The sequence below is a fragment of the Ischnura elegans genome, chromosome X, assembly GCF_921293095.1.
Source record: "Ischnura elegans chromosome X, ioIscEleg1.1, whole genome shotgun sequence".
NCBI classification, from domain to species: domain Eukaryota; kingdom Metazoa; phylum Arthropoda; class Insecta; order Odonata; family Coenagrionidae; genus Ischnura; species Ischnura elegans.
Genome location: NC_060259.1, coordinates 67,135,171 through 67,151,632, shown reverse-complemented (window position 1 = coordinate 67,151,632; position 16,462 = coordinate 67,135,171). Strand labels below are relative to the sequence as shown.

General features: G+C 36.3%; 1 protein-coding gene across 5 annotated transcripts in view; it reads left to right on the top strand.

Moving 5' to 3' along the window:
- LOC124170481 (F-BAR domain only protein 2) overlaps positions 1-16,242 on the top strand; it is a 44,806-nt gene extending 28,564 nt beyond the window's left edge. For 4 of the 5 annotated variants that reach the window (XM_046549213.1, XM_046549211.1, XM_046549212.1 and 1 more), the window contains 10 exons: positions 876-1,009; positions 1,210-1,283; positions 2,531-2,730; positions 3,554-3,681; positions 5,653-5,858; positions 6,634-6,789; positions 6,866-6,998; positions 8,838-9,040; positions 9,575-9,804; positions 11,407-16,242. In XM_046549213.1, the coding sequence (XP_046405169.1) occupies positions 876-1,009; positions 1,210-1,283; positions 2,531-2,730; positions 3,554-3,681; positions 5,653-5,858; positions 6,634-6,789; positions 6,866-6,998; positions 8,838-9,040; positions 9,575-9,804; positions 11,407-11,480 (1,538 nt within the window). In that variant the 3' untranslated portion in view covers positions 11,481-16,242. The remainder of the gene's footprint in view (positions 1-875; positions 1,010-1,209; positions 1,284-2,530; positions 2,731-3,553; positions 3,682-5,652; positions 5,859-6,633; positions 6,790-6,865; positions 6,999-8,837; positions 9,041-9,574; positions 9,805-11,406) is intronic. The other variant, XM_046549210.1, reaches the window with a different exon arrangement.
- Positions 16,243-16,462: the final 220 nt, after the last annotated feature.

The window sequence follows — 16,462 nt, the reverse complement described above, 5'->3', positions numbered from 1 at the left end:
TAATCTCAGCCAATATGATTTACCACGATTTTCCATGCATAGTATGCATTTCTTGCTTGAGAATTTGTCAAAAAATGACTGTCTTTGACAAATCAATCTAAATGCATTCGATTTAATGAAGAATATTCTAGAGGAATGGGATGCTTTTTATCTGTTGATGCATGAATGCTATTAAATTACCCTTTTTCTATCTGCGTCATGTTGATCCCATGTTAACTTTTGACAATTTAACAACAGTACCAACATTATCTGGTGCAGTATTCATTCTTTCCTACCTGGAATGAATTAGGTAACTGTAGATGTGATGTTAAAAAAAAGAACTAGAGGGTTGTCGAAACTAGCAGGTTCTCTACTTGCTCACTTCATCTGATAATTTAGAATTCAAATTCACTAGTATCTTTTGATTCAAGCAGTTGGAAAATATGTTCATGGATGTCACAATCACTGTTCAGATATTCTTACACAAAAGCTGTCAGTAAAAAGCTGTCTTCAGCCTTGTCATCCACAGCTTCATGTTTTTCATCCAAGATTTTCAGTTGGATCTTGAGTGTGAAAAGTGGGAGGTGGAAAATCTTAACTTGGTGGAGCATAGTATTTTGTTGATAGTAGGTTCTTTTTGTGTGTTATTGATGACGTGTTTGTATCACTGCACATATTTGACTAACCTTTGAGTACACTCCTCATTTTTTATGTAAAATGTATTTAAGTTAAAAGTGGGGTAAAATCGGAATGTGCACTGCAAATATGTGAGGGCATTCAAAGTGTTCTATTGTGGATGCATATTATTTTCATTTAATAATGGTACGCTTGGGAGAGTGCTGAAAATAACTAGCACATTGATATTTTGCTAATGCTAAAATTTGCATCTCTTCCAGAAGATGAACGAGAAAGGAAGATTCATGTTGAAATCAAGCCTTTGAGTAATGGATCTGCCCCAATGAGTGCTAGTGTGGATGAGCTCCGAGCTACTGTGGAAAATTTATCTTTATCTCCAGGAGGCCTTATGACGGTAAGTTGCAGTGGACATGGCTGCATGTACTGTATCATGTTTATTTCATGATCATAGCATTTCATTATCATCCTTGAATAATAATTAAGGTCCATACATCCTATTCAATGAGGTTTTTTTATTTTTGTAAGGCTACTTAAATTTATTTTACGAGGTTTCAGGTTCAGATGATAATGTTTTACCTAAATTCTTATTTTCAGGGAAGAAGAGGGTCAAATTCTGAGACAGATCATCATATGAAAAGATCTCAGTCCGTTTCGCAGCAGCTTGGTGGGTAAGTTTTTACTATAATAATTCCTGCAAATCAAGTGGAAAATTCTTAAGTAACATTAATTTCATGGTTTGCTACGATGCTTGAATAACTGAGATGTCAGGGAAAGTGAAAATGCTGTGCAAAGTTTAAGTTAAATAGCTCCTCCAAGGTGACCAGTCAGTTTCTCATTTACTTCAGGAAAGTAGAAAAATTGAATTCTCCATATCTGGTGACACGTTTACCTATAACTGTCGTAAACTTCAGCAGCAGTTGCCAGTAGCCTTGTTGGTAGCTACTCATGATTTCCGAGCACACATTAAGGCTTACCAACTTATTTTAAATCAATATGGCTGATTTATGTGGTACATATAGTATATTATGGTGTTTTTATTGGCCCTAGCTGACGTTTTAGCCGTATTATCTCCCACTCTAGGGATTTAAAAACACTCATATTGTGTTTTTAGAGAATAAATGATAAAGTAAGCACTGGGAGTGTGGTAAGCTAGTTATTTCTATTTTTATTATTGTTATTACCGAGTGAGCTTGTTTTTTGTGTGTTGGAGTGCTTCTAAAAAAATTGCTGTAACAACTTACCTTTAATATCATCACCCCAAGAACTTAGTCGTGATGAAAGTTTAAGTTAAATAGCCGAATGAATGGGGCCTGATTATTACAGGGATGGGTCATGAGAAGTTGTTTGTTAGGAATTGGAGGCAATAAAATTGCCTTTTCTGTTATTTTTCTCTGGCTACGTAAACTGTGCAAAAATTTCACTCTTTATTCATGATACACGTTCTCATTTAGCTTCCTTGCACTTCTCTGTCTCTCTTCGAGAATGTTTAACATTCTTCACACTTCTCATATTTTATTTTAAATATTTTTGCCAGCTTATATTACATTTCTTTGGTTTAATTATGGATTTAATTGGTTTTTAAACCTTTTTTTTAAGTGTACGATAAAAAAATGTGGAGTCAATATATGTACCCTAACTGAGTAATCAACACGGAAAAATCAAAATTTAGAGTCAAATTAATGGGTAAATAGTGAAATTCAAGATTGAGTTTGTATTTTTTGCGAGAAGCCAGCGATTCATCGTTTAAAATTATACTTCATTCATCACTTTAGGTGCAGTATTAACAGAGCATATATGGTACGACAAAGAAAGACATTTCTGTAATAATACTTTTCTCTAATAGCTCATTCATCTTTAAATGTATTTGGATTACTGTACTTGTAATTTTTATAAATGTATTTACTTACTTCAACAGCAAACCAAGTAGTGACCTGCTGGGGTTGAACTTGTTCCAGAGCCCAACGATTTCAAGTGCCTCCACTCCAACAGGCATGCACCCCTATGCACCTTTGCAAAGTCCGCCTGTCATTCAGAGTCCTACGCAGGTGCCTCTTGGCAGCCCTGCACAGCAGCCTGACTCTGCCTCCTTGCCCCCTTCCTACTCACGCTATGCAGGTAAGAATTTTGGGTCTCTCTTTTGGATTAACGATAATCACATGTATGGAAGGTGAAGCACTGTAAAACCTCCATGTCATCAGCTTGATGGGCTGGCAAATAGGTGATATTATCATATGGGAGTTTATCATTGGGAAGTGATATATTGGGTATGAAAAGAGCTGATTTAAGGTGTGAATCTAAAATGTAGAAGCTGTGGATGTTTGTCCAGATGTCTTTTTGCATGGGATGAGAAATATTTGACCATAGTATCAATGAAAATGGATATGGAATAGGCTTTAGGGCTCTCCTCCACATCCAGTCTCTTTGTTGAGTGAAAAATCCTGTTCCAAAGACATAGGCATGGTCTGTGTAGAAATATGTCACCTCAGACACTTGCGAAATGCAAAAGAATGGTGGAAAGCCTCTTCTATTGTGGATAAATGCCTTAAAAATCTGAAGTATAACATGATTGATCCCATAGTTCTTCCAGGAAAGTATAGACAAATTTCCTGATGCAAAAGTTTCAGGGAAATACAATGCTTTCTGCTATTATTTGCTCATTTTGGAGTGAGCAAGTGATCACTGATTGTCCGTAAATGAATTTTGTGAATGCTTAGTCAATGATAGAAGATGACTCTTTGTTTCTCCTTTTAATGAAAATGTCTCTCATCATTCCTTTCTTTATAGGCCATTTCCTTGGTCATATTTTTGACTTTATAAGCTCTATCTTAAAAGGGAAGTTCATGAGATTTCTTGCAGACCATTAATTTAGTTTGTTGGCCTTATTATTCAAAACTTTTGTCTGATACATTGTCTATTACCAAGTTATTTTTGTATTCAGATTTAGGTGATGTGTTCTCAGAAGCTGGAGATATCCAGCCTGCCCTGCCTCCAAAACATTCTCGTCAAATGACTTCTTCCACTTCAAGTTCTATTGCTGTGCCAAGGCCACCTTCCCGACGGGGAGAGGTATGTAGTCACTTCCTCTCTCTTGTAGCTGACTTGATCACTTACCGCAAAAATCATTCTTTTTCTAAATGATTGAAGGAAATATACTGCTAGTACAGTAAACTCTCGTTTATACAAAGTCAGTGGGACCAGAAAATTGGCACTTCGTGAAATCGAGTTTCGTTGTTTCAAACCTTTTTCATAAGTCACGAAAAAATGTTTGCTTTTGTTTCTTCTGCCCTTTTTTTGTCTTTAGTGGCCTTATTTAAATGTTTTAGGTGGTTATTCACGGTAGAATTCTTAGAAAAGGCTTTTTGTTATCGACTTATGCTGTGAAAGGTCGTTAAATAATTATACCACCATAAAATTCCCATTTCTTGTACATACTTCAATATCAGGGATCGCTTAAGAAATTCCCGATCAGTTTAGAAAACATAATCAAATAATGAATTGCAAAGTTTATTAAAAGAATTTGTTATAAATTTGTAGATAGGAGCGAATAGCAACTATTAAGTATGTGTGAGATAGATATGTATTTCACATATAAAATTACATCAATTAACGAACTGTTCTACAGGTACATGGTTAATTTGTTACATACTTTTGTTTTCAGTTTAGAGTCCTCAAGTGTCATTGACACCGGTTATTCATGATAGTTTTACAGATTTTTGAAATGATTGAACTGTTAGCCTTACTGCAGATTCAAATCTCAAATGCTTGGTATCCTCTGCTATTGTTGTTTCGCAAAAATGTCATCCAACAACTAAAACAATTGACCTTTTTGCTGACCTATTTGTGACATCATTCTGATTGTGTGGGAAAGAATGTGTTGGAAGAAACACCCGGGTGCATGATTAATACGCGATTTTCTCAGTTTTCCTCATAGATTAGGAAAAACTCAGTATCACAATGAAAATGTATTAGTAAGGTAGTTCAAAGTTTAGATTCCATCCCTTATTACTTTATCTTCAAACTTCTGTTGATATTTTGCGTGGGATATCTTGATCCAAAATCACACTGTTATTTTGCTTTTATATGCAGTGAAAATGATGGCTCAAGTTAATATTTTGCCACCAACATGGTCGCCCCATTTTGTAAGCCATTTTCATTGGATTGTTTGCCATTTTTGCAGTTGGTAATGCTTGTGTTGTTCCATTGAAAATATCATGTGGTACAGATGATAGTTTTAATGCTTCTTACTACCACTAAACCTGTCACCACTATTTTGCTGATTTTTAAGATTTTTAACTGGATATCATTTATTATAAATTTCATGAAAGTGTAAGGACATTCACCATAGTTTCATCAAGGCTTTTATTGATTCCGTGTAATCAAATGAATAGATAAATGAACCATTCAACCAGGTTTTGTGCCTGTTAACAAGTGTTTTTTTTGTTCCAAATCTCAACTCAATTAAAGCAGAAACTCCTCTGACTCTGCTAACAGCATCTAGTGAACTCCGTTCTATTTTTTGTGAGGCTGCCCTGCCTAGTTACAGATCCTCCCAAGTATTCCTTCCACCCATTCTGAATCTCATCTTATTTCAACAGCAACCAATCATTCTAAGCCATTTTTTTATGCCTATTCATTGAACGTATAAAATCGTATCCGGCTCGATTTTGTGGAAGTTCTTTATATCCATGATAAAAAGAAGAACACAATGGTAATTTCCACACTTTTAATGTCACAACTCAGCGACCGACCATGGTTTCAACACGTACACCTTGAAAATGACACGTGTTGAAACCATGGTCGGTTGCTGAGTTGTGGCATTAGAAGTGTGGACATTACCATTGTGTTTTTCTTTTTATCTTGGCTATTCATTGAAAATCTCTTGAGACAAAGTTACTGTAGTGAAATTCAGAGTATTGGTTGAAATCTCATGATGATAGCTGTGAAAGGGTAGTGGATAATGTCTCTCTGGGTAATCTGTCATGAAAGTTCTACTCTTACTCTTATGTCCATTTTAAGTGGCTGATGATTTCTTTCCAGGGACCCTCACTCAGAGGAAGGATGAGCCCAGCTCCAATTTCAAGAGCTGACAGTGTGGGAAGTCTTGAGTTTCGAACATCTGGAGTTGCTGTGGGCTCGTCTCGTGGTCCTTCTCCGCTTACAATCGGCATGGCGGATACCATTCCATTGGCTGTGGCTTTTCATGAAATTGTTCACTCCTATTTCAAAGGGACTGATGAATCTAAGTAAGTGTAATGTTTGATTGCTTTCAGGGATTGCCTGTGAACTCCTTGTTTCCATGAACCACACTTCCATGCCCTAGCATGGATTGCTTTTGTTAAATTTGGTGCAATTATGTCTGAACATACGTCCATCTCTTAATTTAACATAATCTGGTAATCTCTTAAGTGTTTTATTTAAACCTGTATGTAGCCGGTAATAAATGATCAACTCCATATCACCAATGTTGAATATGCTAAACATAAGATTGTCAGTTACCCAAAATTTATAAAGTGCTGTGTTGCATACACGATATTTACTCTTTGCATTGCACTTCTTAATGTTTGAAGCTAAGTTATTAGTCATTGGTTACCAATTTGCATCATAAAGACCAACAGCCTTGAAGCTGACATGCTGCTGGAAACAGCTAATAATTTGCCCAGATGCTACACCACCATCGAGGAAATTCCTCAACTCATGAGGTGTAATTTCATTTTCTTGAAATGAAAGATTGTTTACCTTCAACTTCCCCAAATTACTTGTATCTTGTTCATATTTAAAAAAATATATATTTCCTCAATATTTTCTTGAGTAATAAAAAAATATTTTGTTCATTTTGGGAAGTATGTTTAATGCAAACCTGTATAACTGCGTGCCTTTTTTTGTTTCCTTTAATTTTGAAAGAATCAGTTTTTACTATTTTATTTATTTTTAATGATTTAATTGATGTATTTCATAGGAACATGAACCAATTTTAGTTTTTAAGCATGCCAGCATTAAAGACTTATTCTTTACTTTCAGATGCCAGGTGAAGTTGTCAGGGGATATGATGCTGTCATTTCCAGCAGGCATTGTTACTGTTCTTGCCAACAATCCAAGTCCTGCTCATCTATATTTTAGGGTTAGAAATACCAATAGACTGGAAAATGTACTTCCTAACAAACAACTAGTCACCGTGTAAGTTTATTAACTGTTTTTATAGAAAATGCTGTTTGCAGGTAATGGATTCTCACCTGTTAAACTTTGATTTCAGAGACAATTTGCAGTCAACACCAGATTCCATGGTGTTCGAGTTTAATATGAATGCCTTGACTTCACTGCTGCGGAGGCAGTCGGAACAGAATCCGTCGGCATCTTACTTCAATGTAGATATTTTGAAATATCAGGTGAGATAAAACTTTTAATTTTCTATTGATGAATTAGTATGTATGGCTATGCAAGCAGTTTTTTTTATTTGATCAAGAATATGAAAAAATCTTAATCTCAATCGAGATTCGACTCAAAAGCATAGACAGTTTTAGTATTTAGAATGTGATGTTAAAAGCAGAAAGGGTATGAAATATATATTTGAGTGTATCAACCACTATCAAGAAGACAAGCTATACAACATCCCAAGTGTTAATGAATATGTATAAAGTATGATTAGGAATGGTCGGCTCAGACACCTCGAATCCAAATATCCACAGATATTGCCCTTCATCGGATACATCGGATCCAAAGTCACAGGAGACATTGGATCTGGATCCGAAATTCTAAATTATAGCTTCATTGAATGCAACAATAAGAGAAGCGGAAAAAGTTCCAATTCTCTCTTCGAAAGCGCCGTTGCACTGCAATGCTTGTCCTACTCAAGAACCGTTTTGTTTGAAAGCTCTCGCAGGGGTTACGTAGCAGAATTTCAGCTATGGAAAATAAAAAGGGCAAAATATGGCTGGCACATCTTGTGACTCTTCCCAAGAGATAGAACAATCATCAGGGGAATCTCAGCATCGTAGGATAATAACCACGTCAAAAGTAACTATGTCGCAGATTTCAGAAAACCACCCTCGGCCATCCATCAGCCCGTGCCACGGTTGTTTTTTTTTCGTTCCCAAAATCTCACAGACCATAAATCATTGTCTTCTAAGGAAAATATCAAGTTACACGAGAACAATTGAAGCTTGTTTCTTCCCAACCCTGTCTCACCAAGTGGCCTTTTTTGGCCTACCTGCTTCAATTCTCCATTTCTGGAGGACAAATGTTGGGTAAGTGACTTTCTGGGCCCGAAGTTGTCTCAATAGCTTCGGCTATTGAATGACATTCACTAGATTTAAAAAAAGAATGAGACCGATTATATTTATACCGAATATTTCTGTTTTTTTTTCAGCTCTAACTGTTTGCCTCAAAGTTTTCTGTTTACAATTAGTTTATACTATTGTATACATATTTACAATTAGACTATGTATATTGATGGTATGCCAGGGGCCCGCAGTACAGTCGTTGAAGTCACCGACGAGATCCACCATTTTTTTTTACAATTATTTTAACAAAAATTTCGATCCTTTTTCAACTTTGACGCATCATGGTGGAGACGTCATTCAGCATGTAGAAACAAAACTGACACCAGGGGAAGCCCGCATCCTTGTAGTATTTGAATCCGTGATGATCTTTCCGATGAGTGGAATAGTTCAGGAGCAATAGCTAAATGCGTGACGTAAGGTACCCTTAAAGTCGAATTTTTTTCGCCATTTTCAGTTTTTTTAGGGGTTTCGAGGGATAAATTGGCGGTTTTCAGATTTTTCCCCCCTATCATTTTTGATCCCCCACAAGATCGTACTTAAAGCATAATTATTTGAGATCTCGAATATCTAATACGTTCTAGTATTCGATATTCGAGATATTCGTGGATATTATTTGCACACCTCTAATTTTATGAGATGTTCTTAGATAAACAACATAGTTTATGTTAGGGTAAAGGTTCCTTTAAAGTTTTTTGTTTTGTGAAGTATTAGAAAAACTATAGTAAAGGCTTAAGTATATCTAGGTCTAAGTAGTCTAAAGCCCTGAAATTTACTTTCTCTTACTTAAATGAAATGCATTTAAGTAAGAGAAAGCATGTGGCATCACGTGGAATACTACTTATGCTTGAAATCATTTGGAAAGGGGGTGTAACGGTTTCATTTGTATAGCTCACTTTAAAAAAGTCATTTTAATGTACCTTGAGTGATTATGTTGCATGTCCACAGGTGAGACCAAGGCCTGGTGCTGCCTCCTGTCCCTTTCAGTTGGTTGCCTATTGGAAGTGCGAAGCCAAGCACACAGATTTGAAAGTGGACTACAAGTACAACAGCCATGCCATGGCATCCCCTTCCCCTCTTCTTAATTTGACTGTGGCTGTTCCTGTCGACGGTGGAGTGAAAAGTATGCAGTCAAAGCCCATGGGACAGTGGTGCGTTTTTGGCTCTGTTTTCCCTCTCCATTCTGAAGACATTTAAAATGAAATTCATTTTGTTTGTCATGCTGAAAGTAATGTTCTCACCGTGAAAGCATTCGATCATGCAATGGAAATAATAGGTAGAAGTTAAATAATGTTTCCTGGAAGATAGATATGTTTTCCTGTTATTTGAATAATATTTGTGGTTATGGGGAAGTGTATTGAATAGGCTTCATTGTAGTAGGTGAAAGATGTGGGCAAAAGCATGTACTTTTTATCTTTTGCAATTAGGCAATTATATTTCTAGAACATGTGGTTGGTTTGTATCAAGTTACATAAGCTTGCATGATCATACCATAAAATAAGTATGGAGAAGTGTGATGAGCAATATTTTGGAATGTGGCTTAACAAATAAAGCTTGGGCAAGACCTATATTTTACTTGGTTGTGGTATGTCTTGTAATTTTAATAATAATATGTATTGTTTGATAATTGTTATCTTTTTGTCGTGTTTGAATTTTTATTCATTTCTGTGAATTTTTTCACATAGGGTTGGTGAGACACATCGGGCTGTATGGAAATTTACAGAGCTTTCTCAACACAGTGAAAATTTAGGTGTTGGCTCTTTAAGAGCTAGATTTGAAGTTTCAAATGGACCAAGCTCTCAGGGAACGATTGCAACTCAGTTCAACTGTGAAGGCACTACCCTCTCGGGAGCTGAGTTTGAACTTGTGGGGCAGGGTTATAGGCTTTCCCTTGTTAAACGCCGATTTGTTTCGGGTGAGTAGTTCAAGATATTTCACAGATATTAATCAGAGCTATCTTTAATGATACACTTAAATGTTTCACTGTAGTCATATATTAATAGTACACATTCTTGCCTAGTTGAGGAAAGTTTCCACTGCCTCAAATTTTCGGTAATGCAAATTTATTCCTTGTGGAAATTCTCAAAATGTCACCCAAACAAATCACTTAAACTTTTCCCTGCCTTTGTGAAACGTGAAACAACCGCTGCTTGCTACAGGGATGTGCAATTTTTCTCTTGTTTTACGCTACTTAATGTTATTTTTTACCTTAAATTAATTTAATCACACTGGAACATGTTGTTCCCGCATTGATCATTTTCCTCCATTTGTCATTGGCTGTTCCAGGTCCAAAGTAAAGTTCCATGTATTTGTAAATGTATTTTTTTCCCTCATCTATTGTTCTCCAAAATATGATTTTCCCACATTGGTAGTTTGCAAATCAGGGACCCAAAATATTGTTTTTCCATATCCATAATTCGACAAAATGGAACCAAGTATTTATGATGTGTCATTTAAAGCAAAATATGATGGGGACCCAGCATTCTTGGGAAACTCGATTTCCTTGCTGTTGTGCCTCTTGGCATTTGATCTGGAATTTTAGGCAACAGAATATCTGGTTACATTTTATTCGTTATGCTATAAATCTCATTTGTCGCTAAGGAAGGGATATCTTCTCAGGATATTTTGTTACTCCCTACTAATTTATCTGCTTATCTGGTGCTATGCCAGTTAGAAATGAGTGGGTAAGTTACCTTCTTTTAGGACTAAAATTTTTGCAGCTCATTCATATCGTTGCTTAAAGTCTCGTAAAACATGAATAATCACCTCAGAAACCTTTAATAATTCTCTGAGCAACTGTGCTACAATACATTGGACACTTAAGCGGGACATTGTCCTCATCTGCATCTAGCTTTGCAGCAATCCCCAAGCAAGGAAGTAAGATATGTACTGAACTATGATATTGATAACTTGTTGAGGAGGAGATAAAGTTTCATGTGTCTACCACAATGATGTCTTACCATGCATCTGAAATGCAAGGTGGTCAATGTTAAGGGTGGGAGGTATCCTGAGTGTTATGCATCCGGCCTACATACTTTTGACGAAATGGACTTCTTATAGCATGAGAACAAACACGACCACTCATTATTGGTGAATGATTTCACTATGCTTTCCTACATGGACTAACCAATACGCAAAAAATCACTCGCTATTGTACTATTGCTATAGGCCATACTCGTTATAGTGGATCTGTACTGTAGAAGCATTCCTATTATTCAGGAAATTTAGGATTTAGGATTGGCTAGCATTGATTATTTTAGTACAAAAGATCCTCGGTTATCTGATGCTTAATTATCCCCCTACTACTTCTAAAGTCAATTCCTTCAAACTCACTGCGACTCTCCGTTTCACTTTTCTCCTCAAGCAACTAGTTTTTCAATGAAATTGGTGCAAAATATATTAGCCTTTTGGGCCTACATTTTCATTTGGTTTGATGATCAAAGCTCGATTGTATCGTATTTGTGTGAATAAACAACTCATGGATTTGTTAATGAATGATGATTCTTTTATGTTTCAGGAAAATATATCTGTGATGGAGACCCAGACCCCAAGTACAGGTATGCTGCTCCTCCAGGGGTCTCAGACTGTTAAAGTTGGTGTTGAAAATTGAAATTATGTGTGGTATGAGGAGGGAATGTGAAAGGCGTGTTACCTCGGAGTGAGTCGATGTCTTCTCTTGCTTATGTGGTGACTTACAGCTGAAAGAGCTGTGAGCGGAGAGGAGCTCGTGACAGGGATAGGATTTGGTGCTCTGGAAGTGCCCTTGCTTTTGTCAATAGTGTATTTATTATTTTTATAGGGAAAATGCAAGGATTCCTGATGAAAATAAAATTTTATTAACATTGTAATGTTTTGATCTGTTAAGTTATGACTAGCTAATTGTCAAGAGTCATTCATGACCAGTTCTTTGTCAATTTTTAGTTGATCTGATGAATTTTTAAATGGCAGTTATTCTTGGCTACATATCTAAGTATGAATTTACCAAAATTAACATTTGTACTTTTTCCGAAAGTCAAAAATTTTCCATTTTTGTAATATATTAAATTCTGTTTTTGGCCTTATATTATTGTAAATGTTTTTGGCCATTTGTCAAACTCTAGTAATTTGTTGAAAACATTTATTGACTAATTTATTTTCACACATCACTGCATATGTAAATTGTTAACTGTTTAAAAAATGTCTTTGCATTCCTGGTAGCTCAGGCTAAATATTTTTGTAATAGTTTACATATGTTTCAAAATATCTCTATACATTCGAATAATGGCAATTTTCCAAATATAATTTTATTATTGCTTGCCATCCCTTTTGTTACGATTTGGCAGTTATTTAGTTACTGAGGACATAATAATGAATTTTATCAGTTGTATGTTAATAGTGACTATTGAAATTATTGTTACAATCATTTATTATAGCATGCTAAGCATTTTTTTAATTAATGGTAGTTATTGTCAAACAAATCTGAAAATTGGAGATTACTGCATTGTTGAAGGTGCATTGATCACATTTGTGGAGCAATTACAAATCTGTTTTATTTATACTTAAATTGATTGTTGAATGGCCACCTCTCTGTCCATGTCTTGAATGAAATGATTTTTAAGTAAATGTTGTTTGGCTTTTTGTAGCAGCAGAGAGATTTGTTCACACCTCAAAATTGTAGTTTCCATTGTATTGAATATAGTTTTGTACAGTTATTATATATATATTATATACATGCCTGAATTCTTTCTTGTTTAGGCATTTAATTTTATGTGTATAAAGGATCAGTTGTATATTATTTCCATTGTTATATCGCAAGAACCACTAAAATTGGATCTCTTTCGATGATTTTAAAAATTTTGTATTATAAATACAGAAAGCCTTGAAGTAAAAATGGGTTTGAGTTGCATGTGTGAAAAAGAATGAACCATTGAATTTTGATGCACTGCATGGGATGAAGTGGTCTCTGTTTATCAGAGACTTACCACCCTTGTTTCTCTTGCAGTCTGCTCGTCCTTGCATGCAAATGTATAGGAAGTATTGAATGAAGCCACCCATCTCTCTATTACACTTTTACCACCATTGTGTTTCAATAAGTATATCCTGTGATGGATTTTTTTGGCAGTTGAGTAATATTGTATACTGGCAATGACTGTGAACCTTATTATACCAGCTTTGTTGAAACTTTTCGCCCATGCAGTGATTATCCCCTAGATGGTAAGATGGATAGTCATTCATGGAAAGCATGGCACAGGTGCTGAATTCAATGGAAAAATGCGTATTTTTTAGAGATGGGTCGCATCTGGTGCCCAGTTCTCGGTACTGCCAGTTCTTGTCTGTGGAACTGGTATCGGGAACTGGTTGCATAAAGTCAGTACTTTGGAACTGGCTCGGAAGGGTGGCGAGGATTCGAATTTGGCGCCCAAAGCCGAAATGGTCTGCAGCGTCTTTGAGACCAAAAGATGAAAAGAGATTAAAAAACACACGTATTAGTACTTTCTGATTGCATGGCTTCCATGTTTTTTTCTTTTGAGAGTTGCTTGCTATCTTGCGCATTTAAGGGTTCATCAGTTTTGTGGCGCTCGCCAACATTGCAACATTATCGTAGCCGTGATCACTTAGGCCGCTTTCAAATGAGCTGACTTTTTGCCTGCTGGTGTCCACAGCGTGGTGCCATTCTTTCAGCTTACCATTGGTCTCTATGGACGTCTTCAAACAAGTCAAATCGTGCCGGTGCCCATTCGGCCCGGTGATGCTCTGTCTATGGCGTGAAATAGAGACAATGCTACATTGATTCCGCTTTCATAAGAAACACCTTTTTGTCAGTAGCCATTCACGTGAAATTCGGGCGGCTCTCAGACGAGAGACTGCAATGCCTTGTGCCGTATCGTGAATGGCGGCCGGCAGAATGGTTTCATCAGAAAGTGGTCGTACGATTGAATATATGAAGTTATTCTTTGACATACGAGCAAGATGCATTCCATGAGCTTGTTCGTAAGTTGATAAACCTATGCAAAGCGTTGAAAGGTGTGGTTATCCTGGAGAATGCAACACTGCATTACAATTTTGCGTTAACTCATGGCCGCCCAGTTTATCCATGGTGTTGCTGTAACTACTGCCTTACAACTGCTGGACTGTATTCCTGAGACTCAGAGGGCCTACGACTGAGAGGAGGAATGACGCCAATGTGTTTGAGACTCTCCTTTTACATGTTGATGCTATTCATACGCAACTCAGCCACCACTCCATTTCTCCCCCTTGAATACCGATGACCTTGAAGGCTTTAAGGTGGACCCTTTTGGTGAAAGTCAATTTGCTGATAACCTATGACTGAAAAAATGACATCTCCAACCGTATAGCTGTAAAAAAAACTCATTTCCACTAGCTCCAAACTTAATTATAATCTAAATTAACTAAAGTCATTCAGTTAAGGCGACGAGATAAATTACTTCAGTAGGTCTGTAATCCGGACGCATGACGATTTATGTTTTTGGTCATTGCGCAGCAATCGATTTTGACAAATATATAAACAAAGAGAAAGATATTAGGCAAGCAATGCTAATAATATGTGTGAAATGAGAGCTGTTTCATGTGCCCTTAGTGCAAGTTCACGCACGTTTTATCAAGAAAGCGTTAAGGTTATTTGATTAGGCTAAGCTGCGTTGGGATGATTCCCCGAGTAACAAATTTGTGCTATATCAAAATTGCACTAATCGAAATTGTGCTATGCAAGGTGTGGGTGTACTTTACATGGGCGACTGTCCATATTCCCATCTAGCGGATCATTGTTTCAGACATTGCGGACAGACATTTCTAACGGACAGATCTTTCATAAGAGATAACATTGCAGGATATTCTGAAATGGGTTTTAGGTACTCTGAAGCCCTGCAGTCATAATGACCATGTCAGTGACTATCCGTGTCCAAGGAATTGCTTCCAGTCACCCGTGGCATCTGATATCCACGGGCATTAGTTGCTCCATGGCCAGTCACTATGACCTGCATGGTGACCAGCATGCTAAGTTTGAGTTGGGTTGAAAATTTGATTTTTTTGACACCTGGGTCACTTGCTTCATTTACCTGTGAGATTTGGGTCAAGATCAGAAATATTTTCTAGTCTTCATCCATCAACCATCTTTCAAAATTCATCCAAATTTCATGTACAATGGACAATGAATCTTAGCTTTAGTCGGTTGTGAATGGAGGAATTGGTTGATGACAGTGTTGTGCTATAGCAAGGAAAAATTTTCCTGTATTGGGATGTAAATTCAAGGTTGCCTCCCCAATTGAGACGTACTTGCTATATAGAAATTTTTTGTATGATTTTTATGTTGTGAATGAAAGAATAGGTACTGTGGCTAGGTGTTCCCAATATTATTTCAAAACGGTCAAAAAGTGCCTGTGAGTCAATTGTGTGAATGTTCACACATTTGATCATGATGGGCATCATATTTGTGGATCGTGAATTTGGGTCAGTACAATTCCACAATCAATCATCAATTTTTTTATGGCCACATCAAACAACAATTGACTTGATGCCTATGATATTTATTTGAATGACCTACTGGTGACTACACAAATTTTTTTTTTTTCAAAATAAACAATTTGTGGATCCTGTGCCAGTCATCTAATGATTCCAGTGCAGCTTTGGTAAATTCTGGGTTGGCTTTATGTATACTCGTGTCATTTTGATAAGACAATTTTGATGCTTATCCCATTAGTTTCTCGAAAAAAAAGTCGTCAGTACGAATAACTTGTTCACTTCACTAGTTCACAATAACTTAACATGTTCATCCACCAATCACCCTCAATGCATTCTGCTGATTTTGAGGAGATCAAAAAGTTATTATATCCTAAGGGAAATGGCTTTTTTCATAATTTTTAATCAATAAAAACTAATGTTCTATTTTACAATAAAGCATGGTGGAATGATTTTTAAACAGGCCGAGTTACATGGCACTTGGTGCAAATTTCAGCATCATATTCTCATGTTTTTCAGTCTGATTTTGATCAATTTACAGAGTTCATCATTTTCTTCTACCTATTGTATTGTTCTATTGATGTATGTTCATGATCTTCACAAAAATGCGGATTCCATTTTAAACTGATTAGTGAAGAGAAAATGTTTATTACAAATACATTATAGCATGTCTACTTCAATTTTATATGTGCATTGTCTGAAGCAATTCTTTTTGGGCAATATTCTACATTCTATGAGCATATAATTTCTATCATAGAATTCATGCCATTTTCTTAATTATTGAATGCTTATGCTGGAATAATTTCTCCATGGATTCAAAGTTGAATGATGCTACTGCATGTTGTATCTTTGTCTTACCTTCAAATTATGTAAGAAATAAATGTTTCATTAACCATCACTGTTGGACACGTACCAACTCCCCTTTTGTTAGTCATCCAGGACACTATTTATTTTTCTTTTTGCACACAAGCATACAAAATTTAGAGCCTCTCTTGCACATGTTGTGAAATAGCATAGTTTAGAGTTACTTTAATATGCAGCTTAAAGTGTTGGGAAGTTCCACTGCCATAGGGCTGAATGTGTGGAACCCAATTATTCTTAAACTCATTAATTCATAT